Here is a 13,379-nt window from a genome sequence, read left to right as displayed (position 1 = left end):
CTACATTTTCTTTTAATTGAAAAAATTAAATTCTACTATAATATTACTAATTTCCTTGAGCGAACTCTTTATTATTTTTGCTGTTCCTTTTTTATAGCATCCTCTTTCATGGATGTGATATTTTCATCTATAACTGAGGATATTAATCTTTATTTTTTAAGTTTCTTCTGATCTCCATATTATTTCTATGGATATCTTTCTTGGGCACCTTTTTATGTTTTTTGTTTATTTGCTTGTTTTTGAACTCTCTCTTTCATCTTTGAGTTTTCCCTTAAATTATCGATGATCCTGGGATGTCTTCATATTTAAGAGCAAGCTCTATAAAATTGGCAGTAGAAGTTAAGTATCAGAGGCATGGCTTCTCAAATGGTGAGCGTGCGCTCGCTCTCTTTCTCTCTCTCTCTCTCTCTCTCTCTGTTGGCAGCAAGAAAGTAAGCCAGCTTTCTCACTGACAGACCCTTCAACATCAGCATCTATGCATATTTTCTCAGAAGCAGTTTAGTTTCTTAGAAGAATCCTCCAATCCTTTGCCTGTGGGGCGTATGTCTGGCTCATGGCATTCTGGAAACAGAGGAAAGAAATGGAAGTAGGAATTCTGCATATAGTAGGCAGACTTCCACTTAACTTTGTTTTCTATAACTCTAGTATCCCCAAGCCTGGAGACTATTTGTTTCAATTTCTCCAGAAAACAAAAGCAAAACAAAATCTTCCAATTTGCATTTTATTCTCAGAACAACTCTTTGAGATAATGTACAAGTTAAGATTTTCTTTTCCTGTACCGTCTTTGTCTGGTTTTGGTATTAGGGTAATGCTTGTCTCATAGAATGAGTTAGGATATAGTCCCCCTGCTTCTATCCTCTGAAAAAAGATTGTAGATAACTGGTATAACTTCTTTCTTAAATGTTTGGTAGAATTCACCATTGAACTCACCTGAGCCTGGTGTTTTCTGTTTTGGAGGGTAATTAATTGTTTTATTAAACTTCTTTAATATATATAAGTTTAGGTTGTCTTTATCTTCTTGTGTGAGTTTTGGCACATTGCATCTTTCAAGAAATTGGTCTGATTCATGTAGGTTTTACAATTTGTAAACATAGAGTTTTTCATAGTTCTCCTTTATCTTTTTAGTGTCCATAGGATCTATAGTGATATCTCCTCTCTCATTTCTGATATTTGTTCTTAGTGAGCTAGACTCTAGAGACTTATCAATTTTATTGATATTTTCAAAGAACCAGCTTTTCGTTTTGTTGATTTTCTCTGCTGATTTCCTATTTTCACTTTCATTTATTTCTACTCTAATTTTTATTATTTCTTTTATTTTGTTTACTTTGGATTTAACTTTTTGCTCTTCATTTTTTAGTTTCTCGAGATGAAAACTTAGATGATTGATTTTAGATCTTTTTTCTTTTCTAATATATGCATATAATGCTGTAAATTTTCCTCAATGCACTGCTTTCAGCTTCCCACAAAGTTTGATAAGTTGTATTTTCATGTTTATTTAGTTCAAACTATTTTTAAATTTCTGTTGAGATCTCTTCTTTGATCAAAGTGTTATTTAGCAGTATGTTTAATCTCCAAGTATTTTGGGATTTTCCAGCTATCTCTCTGTTATTGATTTCTATTTAATTCCATTTGGTCTAAGAACAGACATTATATGATTTGTATTCTTTTAAATTAGTTAAGGTATATTTTTTTGGCCCAGAATATGGTCTCTTGTGGTGTTATGTTACATGTGAGCTTGAGGAGAATGTGTATTTTTCTGTCATTTGGGTGATGTCATCTATAGCTGTCAATTATAGCCAGTTGATTGATGGTATTACTGAGTTCAATTATGTCCTTACTGATTTTCTGTTTGCTAGATCTGTCCAATTATGATAAAAGAGTGTTAAAGTCTCCAGCTATGATAGTGGATTCATATATTTGTCCTCGAAGGTCAATCAGTTTTTGTCTCATGTAGTTTGACGTTCTGTTGATAGGAGCGTATGTATTAAGAATATTGTCTTCTTGGAGAATTGACTCCTTTATCATTATGTAATGCCCTTCTTTATCCCTGATAACTTTTCTTGCTTTAAAGTCTGCTCTGTCTGAAATGCGTATAGCTACTCCTGCTTTCTTTCTATTAGTGTTAGCGTGTTATATTTTTCTCCATCAGTTCGCCCTTCATGTATAACCCCATTCTTTTTTTAAGGGGCACTCCCAGAAGCCCCAAACAACATTTCCACATCTCATTGATAGAACGTGACTACACAGCCACAACACCGTCTTCCTTTTAAAGAAAATATTATTTTAAAAATCACTTAAAGTGCTTTTTTAGAATTATATCATCATTATTATTATTTTGTAATATTATCGAGGTATGATTTACCATAAAATTTGTTCATTTTTAGGGTATAATTCAATGATTTTTAAAGTGAATGTATGGAGTTTTGCAACAATTACTGCATTCCAGTTTTTGGACTTTTCCATCACCCCAGAAAGGCCCCTCATTCCCATTTATAGTCAACCCCTATTAATCCCTCTGTTTTTAATAATGTCTCTGAAAGTACCATACAACCTTACTACTTTATATCAAGGGCTAGATATTAGTCACGTGGTGATATTAGTTTCAAAGGAAAGTGAGAACTGTAGTTTTAAAAAAAAATCTGGGCTCATCGCCATCTTAAAGAAAAACTGGCTCCATTGTTTAAAAAAAAAAAAAACACCTAGGGAGGGGATAGTGGATAATGAGTTGGTAACTAATGATCTCAATCACAGATAGATGCTTTTATATCTCTATTTTAGAATTGAAGAAACCAACACTTACTGAGTTGAGAAATTTGGCCAAGGAAACCTTCTAATCTTACAGCTTCTAATTTAAATTTTCCTTTGAACCAGAAAAAGACCACAATAATTTGACAATAGCAGTTCAGCTTGAGACCCACCTGTTTGAGCCATGGACTCCTATAGGATCAATGGTGACTCATAAACAGCCTTTCTAATATTCATCTTAGATTCTCAGAAATATAAAAAGCCAACTCAGTCCAATGCGCTGATATTATTGTTCCCTCAGACTTGACTACCTGCAACTACTTCTTAATCTAGCTAACCCCTAGCTGAACCTTAAAACCCAGCTCAGGCGTTACCTCCAGGAAGTCTTCCTTGACTTGCCTACTCGGTATACTCATTATGTGCCCTGGTCACACTCCACAGAATACAGCCTACTCTAGTCATAATTTGCTTGTCCATCTCCCTAGATTGAACGTTTGTCCTTGAGGTCAGCAATCTTGTCCTAGATGACCTTGTTTTACCAGGGCTTAGTCCAGTGCCTGGCACCCAGCAGGTTCTCAGTCAATGCTTAGAAAATGATTGAGGGAGTCCTCGGGGTGTGTTCAGCCCTCTCCTTCAGTTGTTTGCTATTGCCAGTGTTATTGATTGATTTGTAAACTTTTTCTTTCGACACCTACCAAGATTCCAGTGAAAACTTTGAAGAATTCACACTGAATTTTTGAGCCAATCTTTGTAGATGTCTTTTTTTTCTTTCTCCCACAGGAGGAAAAAAGAGGAGGAAAGGAAACAGCGTTTGAGCTACTCTTCCTTCTCGCTTACGAGCTCTGATGAATTCTCTTCCCCAGGACAAGAAAACTCCCACGTATCCCCTGCTATTTCTAATGTCAGGTACAGTAGAAAAACAACAGGAGAAAAAGACTGAGAAATAGAAATAACTATTCCCAGCATAGAGGAAAGAGGACAGGTTTTTTGCTTGGGTTATTGCATTTATTCATGCATTTGTTCTTTTACCCATTATTTTATTTCAAATGTTATAACTAACAGTATTTATAATGTGATAATAATGATACCATTTATTAACTGGTTACTCTGTGTCAAGCATTAAGCTACACATGTTAGCAACGTGACCTCGTTTTAACCTTCATGACAGCCGTATGAGGTAGAGGTTATCCACTGCCATCTATACAGCAGCAAGCCCACATCTGGAGAGGTTTCAGAAGTTCTCTGCAGTAGACACTGGGTAAATAACAGTAGCTGCGATACAGTCCCTATTTTCCAGGGCCTCACAGTCTGGTAGAGAGATGGCAGACATATCAATAAATAAATGCCTTAAGTTCCAGAGGTGCCTTTAGACAGAGGGGTCAAAGAACGCAACGGCCTGGAGCCATGCAGAAATACTTAACAGAAGTGGTGTCCCTTGCCCCGAGTCTGGTGTTTGCCAGGCAGAAGGCAGGGGACGAGAAAAGAGGCTGGCATTCTCAGCAGATAAAGCAGTGGAGGCAAAGCCTCAGAAGTAGGGTGGCGGGAGGTCAGGAAGGTGTGTGCGGGGCTTCCAGGAGAGGTGAGCCTGGAGGAGATCCCTGGACAAACTTATGAAGGGATTTTCATGAAGCACTGAAAGATATTAAACAGGGAAACCATGTGGTCATATTTGGGTTTTAAAAGGCCCTACGGCAGATGGTGGTCTTCACAAAGGGAGCATATATGTGTTTTGGAGGATCTGCAAATTCTCCTTCAGATATTTACCTCTCTCTGGATCCCTGGTTATACCTTTTGATCAGTAGTCCCCAAGTTTTCCTGACCTTGTTTCTCAATAAAACATATATGAGAACTCAGCCCCTAATAATATATTAATTATTCATAAATCATACATATGTATAAATAGTTCTAGACTAATATGTATACCATAAAAAAATAGGAACATAGAAATTTAAAAGGATGAGATGATAATATATAAATAGAAGTTCCAGCATCTTCTCATAATGGCCCTATCATGGATCCACCTCGTGGCTGAGACAACTACTTCAGACAAGCCCCAAATGAAAACTAATCAGATAACAGAATTAGCTTTTAGTTTCCCTCACAGGAAAAGATGAAGCGGTAGAAGGAGCTTTGAATCTTTGCCCTTCCCCCTCTGTACTTTAGGTCAAGTTACCTAAATTTTCTTGGCCTGTTTCCTTGGCCAGAAAAATGTGATGGTTGTTATGCATAAAATTCTAACCCATATAAAGAGCCTGGCATAGAAACTGCCAGTAATTAATAGGCATCATGTTATTTTTTCCTAAAGCTTCTTACATTCCTTAATTCAGGAAGCCTTCTAGCAGCCTGCTTGAAAGCACTGGCCTAGCCCAGCCCAGGACTCCCTGGTTTCTGAGCCCTGGGCCAGCTTGCCACCTAGGGCAGTCCTTACCCTGCTCACTTGCCAGGGGGCACTGCCATGGTGAAGCTCCAGAAAAAGCACACATTTTTACCCACAGGGAAGAGCCTTCGAGCTCCAAAAGTTTCACATTCAGAGAGGACACAGCCTGATTCCAAAACAGTCCCCCTAGACACCTCTTTCAGAAGTCAATAAGGACTGGTGACTCCAGACTTTTCAGAGCCTGAAGAAGAGCAGACTTGCTCTTCCTACAAATACTGAAAGAGAAGTTGAGAAGTGGTCTCTGCCATCGGTTATCCCATTAAAGTAGGGGCATGTTTCATTGGTTATCTCATTAAAGTCTCAGAACAGTCCTCTGAGGTGAATTTTATTTTTCCTGTTTTTCCATGGAGGCAACTGAGGCTCACTTGAGTTGAGGCACCATCTCTTCAGGGTCTCTTTCAAAATTCTATCTCATTATGCTGCTTTTTGCTTACCACCTGCAGTTTCTCCTTATCCTCCTCAGGATCCTAGGGATAAAACCCAGACTTAGACATGAGGCCTTTACGAGGTGGCCCTGCCCACCTCTCCGCTCTCCTCACCCCCTACTCCCAACCACCTCTCAAGACACACTGAGCCCCTGCAGCTGCCCTAAGAGGCCGAGCTTCTCCTGTCTTCTACGTACTTATTCCAGTTCAGTTCATCTCCAGATTCTCCCTGTTTGCATAAATCTCCTCCCAGTACATTCAGACACTTTACAGAGTCTATCAATTTCACCTTCATCTCCCAGCCTTCTGACCTTTACTCTTGGTGGTTGATTTCTAGGCTGTTTATTGGGGATTTTCTTCATCATTCACTTGTTTTTAAATCTGTTTCTATTTGTGTTTTTATGGTTTATATACAGAAAAATCACCAAGAAGTTGAAACTAAAAAAGAAGAGGGAAGTATTCCTCCTTAGCCTCTTGTCTTCCATCCCACTTGGATGAATCTGTGTTCAAGAACCAGGAAAACTTTTTGGATGAAGCCTGCACATGTTGTTGGGTTTAATCTAAAACAAAAACAACAAAACAACAAAATAATAATACTACAACACGTCTAGTCATTTCCAGTCCATGGGACAAAGGATATTAAAGTTCACTCCTACTTGGGCCAAAGTCAGGATTTAAATTGGTGTGAAGTCACTTCATTCATGCATGCATTTATTTACTAATTCATTCACTTGTTTAATAATAACACCATAGAATATAGAATATTATATGTATGTAACATAGTAATAATAATCATAGGAGATACCATTTATTGAGCACTTACCACATGATGAGTGCCATATTAAGTCCTTTTTAGACATTATCTTGGTTTGCCCTCCTGGAGGCCCCTGGAGATGGTACTGTTACCTCCGTTTCTCCTAGGAGGACAGTGGGGCTTAGCTAGGTTGAGCAAATATTCACTAGGTGTCTGTTCTATATCAGGCTTGCTTTAGTCCCTGTGGATACAGAAGTTAACACAGACATAGCCTCTGGCCTTAAGGGGCTCACAGTCTACAAGAGGGGGTAGGATGTAAAAACCAAAAAATACATTAATGCTTTGCTAAAGATCTGTGTGGAATCCAAGAAAAACCAAGTGTAGAGAGGCTTCACTGAGGCTCAGAGGTACAGGAACCAGTGTGCAGAAGGACATGCCACTAGGCCTAGAGACCCAGCTGGTATCATTTTGGCCTCAGAGTACAAGGGAGTGACCTGTTCTGTTGGAACAATCTGCTTGGCATAGCCAGGAAGGAAGAAATCATGCAGATGGCCATTTGCCTACATTGTCTCCCACAGATAGGCATCTTTACTCAAACCCTGAGTGTAACTCCAGGTGACTCCCTTGGAGAATATTACTCAGGTAAAGAGGTAAAAAAGAAGAATGATAGGAAAAGAGCTCAAGTTTTGGCCTTAGAAAATTCAGGGTTTTGAATCCCTGCCCTCCTTCATAATAGGTGTATAACTTTTGGCCTAGAAGCTATGTGACTTGACCTTTCCAAACTTGTTTTCTTGAATGCAGTAAAGAATGCCTGCCTAGGAGGGTAGTGTTGTTGTGATGATTAAATTAGATATTTATGCCAAGTTCCCGACATAGCATATTTCACTTGGTAATTGCTACCAGCTATAATTATTCTTGTTGTTATCATTGGTGCTAAAAAGTATACTCTTCTCCTGAAACCAAGATATGTTGAGCACCTGGCATGTATAAGGTTCTCTATGGCTCAGATAACCAGAGCACTCTCTCGCCTGCCCCTTGCTCCCCAAGCCACAATCAACTCCTTTGCAGTTCTTCTAAGGAGCCATGCTTCCTCTCCTATTTCTGACCTTTTGCCTGTTGCTGCTTCTGTACCTGGATATTCGTTCATCCTGTTCCCTGTTAACTCTCAACATCATTAATTCCTGCTCCTCCTTCAGGACCCCGTGTCGATGTCCCCTCCTTCGGGAAGCCTTCCCTGATACATCACTAGCAAGATTGACACATGTGCCCCTCCTGCATGTTCTCACAGCCTTTTATGCACCCACATCATGGTAGAAGTTACCATAGTGGGTGAAATTGCTCATTTCCACCTATCTACACCACTAGCCCCTGCCTAGAAAGGAGGCGAACGTGGAACATCTTGTCATGCTAGGTCTCCTGGTTTTCTGGGCCCAGGGCAAACTGCATTGCCATCTTCATCCCCTCATCCCTGCACAGACCCTTTCCAGAAATTACTGGGGACTCATAACCATAGGCTTCTCAGGAAGTTCAAGATGAAAAGACTTATCTCTGCTCTTTGTAAATATTAGAAGGGATAATTATGGGGAAGGATTCTTTGCCCTTTATAAGGGGAAGGGGTAGAGCATCGAAGAGAACTAACATTTAAAAAGCATTTACTGTAATGTGGGATAAAACAAATGAGTAATTGTGTGATACTCCAGTTCTGTCATTGTCAATGTTACTAAGAACCAGTATTCTCAGCATGGAAGAAAGGACATTTAGGTGTCAAACTAGTAGAGATGAAATTAAAATCCTATAGTCCTAATTTTGAATTAATTATGAATTAAGGATGTGTTGTATTTTAAAAAACAGTTGCCTGAGGAACAGGATGGGGTAGGAAATGGCTAAAGAGGGGAAAGGAGGAGAGGATGGAAAGGATTACAAAGAGGCCCAAAGAAACTTTTTGGGTGATCTTCATTGTGCTGAAGTGTTCACAGGTGTAAACACACCATATATCCACTTTAAATATGTGCAGTTTCTTGTTATGTCATTTATACCTTAATAAAGCTATTTAAAAAAACAATTTCCTAACTCTGTCCAGTGAAATGACATAGAAATAAATTCTGACCCAGTAGCAACAACCCAGACTGTGGTCCCGAAATAGTATTTGTACTAAAAGGATCCAGAGGTCTTTGAAGAAGTGTCTGGTTCTAAGTGCAGGACAGGAAACTCATGAGATGAACACAGAACATCTTGTCATACTAGACAGCAAGGAAGCTACCAAAAACAGTACTCTTATCAGCTCTCTGACAACTTAGAGAGGGTCCCATTGGCTAAAGGTGGGACAATTTAAGCATCCATAATAATAATAATTGCCATGGATTGATGCACATCAAACATGTTCTTACCTATATTCATATAATTTTTCAGCCCATTCATATAATTACATTAAAAAGTTAATTGATCACCATTGAAGGACACTAGGAAACCAATTCATTATTTTGAAAACTGGTAAAGGAAACAAATCAGCATTTATCATGCCATTCCCATATGAACTGCATTGCTACGTAACCAAACAGTAGATGAGAAGAAGTGTCTCTTTTTGAAATATTCCATGTAACATATTAAGAAGGAATGCTAGAATTAAAATATCACCATTTTGTAACCCCTGGTGAATTGATGGATCTAAGCCGATCATATACAGTTGCTAACATCCCCAAAAACAAAAAGCTGTTACGTGTCTCTTGATAGTAGACTACACCACCACCTTTGAAACAGTCTTTACCAAATAATCAAACCTGGATCTGATCTAGACTCTAACTCCAATTACTGTAACAGGAAATACAGAGGACAGAGGAGTACGTTAAATGACGCCAAAAGGATGCAATCAGCAAAATTCAGACTATGGAAAACTCCAGGGCGAGTGATGCCATGTTTTTCAACAAATATGTTGCAAGGGGAAAGGGGAAATTTATAGATTAAAAGAGACCTAAAAGACATCAATAAATTGAAATATGTAGACATTTTAGGGGATCCCAGTTAAAACAAACTGTAAAAAATATACGCCATTTATGAGACAATTGTATATTTGAGTGTTTAGGTATGATAATGATATGGTTACGCTTTTTAAAAGTCCTTTTAGGGAAACATACTGAAATATTTACAGATGAAATCATATGATGTATGGTATTTGCTTCAATATAATATGAGAGGGAGGAAGTGGATAGAGGTATACGTGAAACAAGATTGACCATGAGTTAAAAATTGTTGGAGCCAGAAGATGGGGGGTATTATACTATTTTACTTTTGTATGTATTTGAAATTATCCATAATAATAACAAAAAGGCATTTACTATGGATTAGACACTTTAAAGTATGTTTCTCTACATTATTTTGTTCTGTCCTATAGGCCTGTGAATGAGGTACGATTTTCTCCATTCTCAAACTGAGGCCTTGCTTGTTTGAAGCCACCATTGCCGCTGGCTTGGACTTTTACGGTGTTCTCTTAGGTGTTCTCCTTGCCCTCTCTCTTGCCCCCTCCAATCCATTGTCCACATGGCAGCCCAAATACTTCAAGTGTATTAACCCACCAAATTCTCACAGCAACTTAGTACTAACATTATTCTTGGTCTTCAGATGTGGAAACTGAGGCACAGAGAGGTTAAATAATGTCCTCAAGACCACATAGGTAGGAAGGCTGAACTGTACTGTAGTCTGGCTTGGTTGCCTCTCCTCTGTGTGCTTATACCGTACTTCTGTACATGGAAAATAAAAGAACATATGAACATACAGTGTCTGCCATATACTAGTTTAGCATATTGGTTAAGAGTATGGACCCCAAGCCAGACTGTGAGCTTTGGGCAAGTTATTTAACCTTGCGATGCCTCAGTCCTATCATCTGTAACTAGAGATAATATTTCCTGCTTCATGGTGGGTGTGGAGCAGGTGTATTAATCAGTGGAAAGCAGTAAGTGCTATAAATGTTAGCTATCATCAGATGTTACCTTTCACTTCTCTCCTTTGCTTCTGAGAGCTCATGTCTCCCTATCACTTTTCACTCCAGCAGAGCCACTGTCAGCTCCCTAAATAAGCCTCAGTGTTCCCTCTGTCTTTCCTACAATACCCAGCTGGCAAATCCTTATTTATCCTTCCAGCTCCAAATTAATGGTTACCACCTATGTGAAGATCCCCTGGGAGAAGTCTGCTTGGTTCCTAACTGCATGTATAATCCCTCTTATTTTGCCCTTTGTGTAGTTAGCTGTTTCTGTATCTCTCTTCCCTACTAGACTCATGACTTCTTGAGGGCAGAGACCTGTCTTTATCTCTGTATCCAGCAGAGAGCTGGGACCAAGTGTTTAATAATTGTTGGTTAAATAAACTGTTATGGGCCTGCCTCTCTGGGCAACTATGTGTCAAAATTGGGAGTTTTTCAAACTTGCAAGTAAATTGAAATAAATGAGAAAGCCCCAAATGACTGATATGTATACATATGTGTGTATGTGTGTGTGTGTGTGTGTGTGTGTGTATATATATATACACTATTGTAATTGCCTATATACTTATCTGTAATCCGCCCTATCTCGTTTGTTGTTGAATCCCTAGCACCTAACACCTAGCACAGTGTCTGACAAATAGTAGGGATTCAATAAACATCTTTTGAATGAATGAAATATCTTTGAGATGTACGCAATGAGTGACCCTTCATTCTTTAGTTCTCTACTAAAGCATTTATCAACTCTGAGCTCTTGAAACTCTAAGACTATATATTACAGGCACCAGTTTGAGGAAACCCAAATGTATGCAGTGGAATCATATGCCTCTATTTAATTATAAGGTGGTTGTCCACAGAGGGGCAGTAAAGTGTAATGATTTAAAATTTGGGCCTTAACTATAATTCCACTGCCTGTGTTTTTATTTCTTGGAATACCATAAAAAATGATGCAAAATTTTTAAACTTTGTAGAGAACTTGTGGACATGCTGAAGGATTTGAGAAATTGTGAAAGTTAATTGACAGTTACTAATTGTTTACTAATTGACACAAAAGTTCTGGCGATGATTTAAACATTTAGGATAGGAAAGCAGTATCTTGCCATGCGGGATTTTTTAAAAATGTAGTCATTTTTATAAGCTTTTTATGGCTTCTGAGTTTTGTGACATTCTTATTCTGAGATAATAATTGTCTCCTATTTTCTTCTAGCACTTTTATTACTTTATTGTTCAGATTTAATTTCTTGGTCCATCTGGAATTTATTTTGGTATAAGGTGTGAAGTATGGTTCCAATTTTATTTTCCTTCCAGATGGCTACCTAGTTGTTCCAACACCATTTATTGACTTCATCATTTCCTCATTAATTTGAAATGTCACCTTCATCATATTCAGAATTTTTGTATGATATGAAAGACGTCCCTTTTTTTCTGATTCAAGTGGAAAGATCTTCAAGTGTACTTTTCTTTAAAATTTTTTAAAGTTATATATAACCATCAATATCATATTCAAACAAGATTTTTATCCTCGCTTTGTGAATTTATTACCAAGCTCGTTTCAGTTTAAGTGTACTGCACACAACCTTCAAATATTATGAACATTTCTCTCTCCCAGCTGTCACTACACCAAACTACATATGTTATATTCCCTAAATCATCTTGCTGTGCTCTTTGCAGCTCTTCTGTACAGTTGATGCCTCCATCTAACAAGTTACTCAGAAATTGCTATAATTGTTTTAGGTGAGTCCTCAAAGTGAAAACCCGGTAGCACTATCCAGTTCATCCCCCAAATGGGCATTAACTTCCATTTAATATAAAGGACAGGCTATGTTTCTGGGAAATAACAGATTTTGAAGGGCTATGGCAGTTATCTGTTAGTTCTTTAAACAATCCACCTGGGAGGAAAATGTCCTACAAAAAGCCAACTGCTATTGTGGGAATTTTTTTTTTTTTTTGGCTATTTATTCCAGCAAAATGATTCAGACCCTGAAGAAAAAAAGGTCGCCCTGTACTAGGTCTCGAACTCAAAAAACTGTTTGCACAGATATTCATCCAAGATACATCACAGCCTCCACTTCAACAGATGCTCTTTGGGATGTTTCATGACTCTCCCCAACAGCCAGTCTCTCCTTTTAAGGGGAGGAGGATGACGCTGCCAGAGACAGCTCTGCTGGCATGAAGGCTAGACTAAAACATCTATTTAAAAACTGGACCAAAATATGTTTGTCTTCTGTTGTCTATTTAAAATTTCAAGTTGAAACGAAGAAAAATTACTCTTCATCCTGAATGGGCCTCTTGGGAGCCTCACTCACAGCCTAGAGAGTGGCAAATGGTAAGAGAGTCATAGAGAAGAAAGTTCGGAACGCGGAGTTATCAGTGAAGCCAGGTATGAAAACCTGGGAGTGAAAAAGAAAAGTCTCGAACGGGGTGGGGGAAAGACCCCCATATTCGACCTCCGAACCCGAGGGTCTTCGCGAAGATAAGCCTTCTGCACCTCGCCTGTCGTCCCTCGGCCGCCTCCGCTCAGCACCCCTCCCCTGCCTCGAGGTCTTCCACCTCATGTCCCCTTCCCAGCGGCCGGCCTCTCTTCATCTCGGAACGGCCCCCACCTTGGGGCCTTCTTTCCCACAGCAGCCTGTCTTGGCCTCAGCGCCCTCCTCGGTACACGTTATTTCCTTATTTCGACGCGTCTCCTCAGGGCCCCCTTAGAGTCCTCCCCCTCAGCTCAAGGGACATCCCAGGCTCCGCTCCCTCCAAAGCTCCTCCACACTGCCTCCACCTCAGCGGCCCTCCTTCACCCCAGCGAGGGCCCCGCAGAGGCTCCTTTTGAGGCAACTCCTAGTCTCCGCTCTGTTCGGGCTCCGCCCCCTCACCCGCAGCCCCGCCCCTCGCTCGCAGCCCCGCCCAGAGCCCACTTCTGGCCCGCCTCTCGGCCCCGCCCCTCGCCCTCGCCCCGCCCACCGCGGGGCCGCTCCCTCGTCCCTGAAGAGTCCACGTCCTGCGCGTGCCCAAACTCGCGCGAGTTTGCGCCAATCCTCCTGGTGCGCGACGCGC

At 39.8% G+C, this 13,379-nt stretch overlaps 1 protein-coding gene across 2 annotated transcripts in view; it reads left to right on the top strand.

Annotated features, from left to right (window-relative positions):
• The window catches only part of FAM227A (family with sequence similarity 227 member A), a 52,708-nt gene extending 41,916 nt beyond the window's left edge, over window positions 1–10,792 (top strand). Inside the window, exons 15-16 of one of the 2 annotated variants that reach the window (XM_016161635.2) lie at window positions 3,526–3,651; window positions 6,024–10,792. In XM_016161635.2, coding sequence (XP_016017121.2) covers window positions 3,526–3,651; window positions 6,024–6,105 — 208 coding nt within the window. In that variant the 3' untranslated portion in view covers window positions 6,106–10,792. The remainder of the gene's footprint in view (window positions 1–3,525; window positions 3,652–6,023) is intronic. The other variant, XM_036237491.1, reaches the window with a different exon arrangement.
• The last annotated feature ends 2,587 nt before the right edge of the window (window positions 10,793–13,379 follow it).

The sequence above is a fragment of the Rousettus aegyptiacus genome, unplaced genomic scaffold (assembly GCF_014176215.1).
Source record: "Rousettus aegyptiacus isolate mRouAeg1 unplaced genomic scaffold, mRouAeg1.p scaffold_m13_p_2, whole genome shotgun sequence".
Classification (NCBI taxonomy): domain Eukaryota; kingdom Metazoa; phylum Chordata; class Mammalia; order Chiroptera; family Pteropodidae; genus Rousettus; species Rousettus aegyptiacus.
This window is presented reverse-complemented; position numbering and strand designations above follow the sequence as displayed.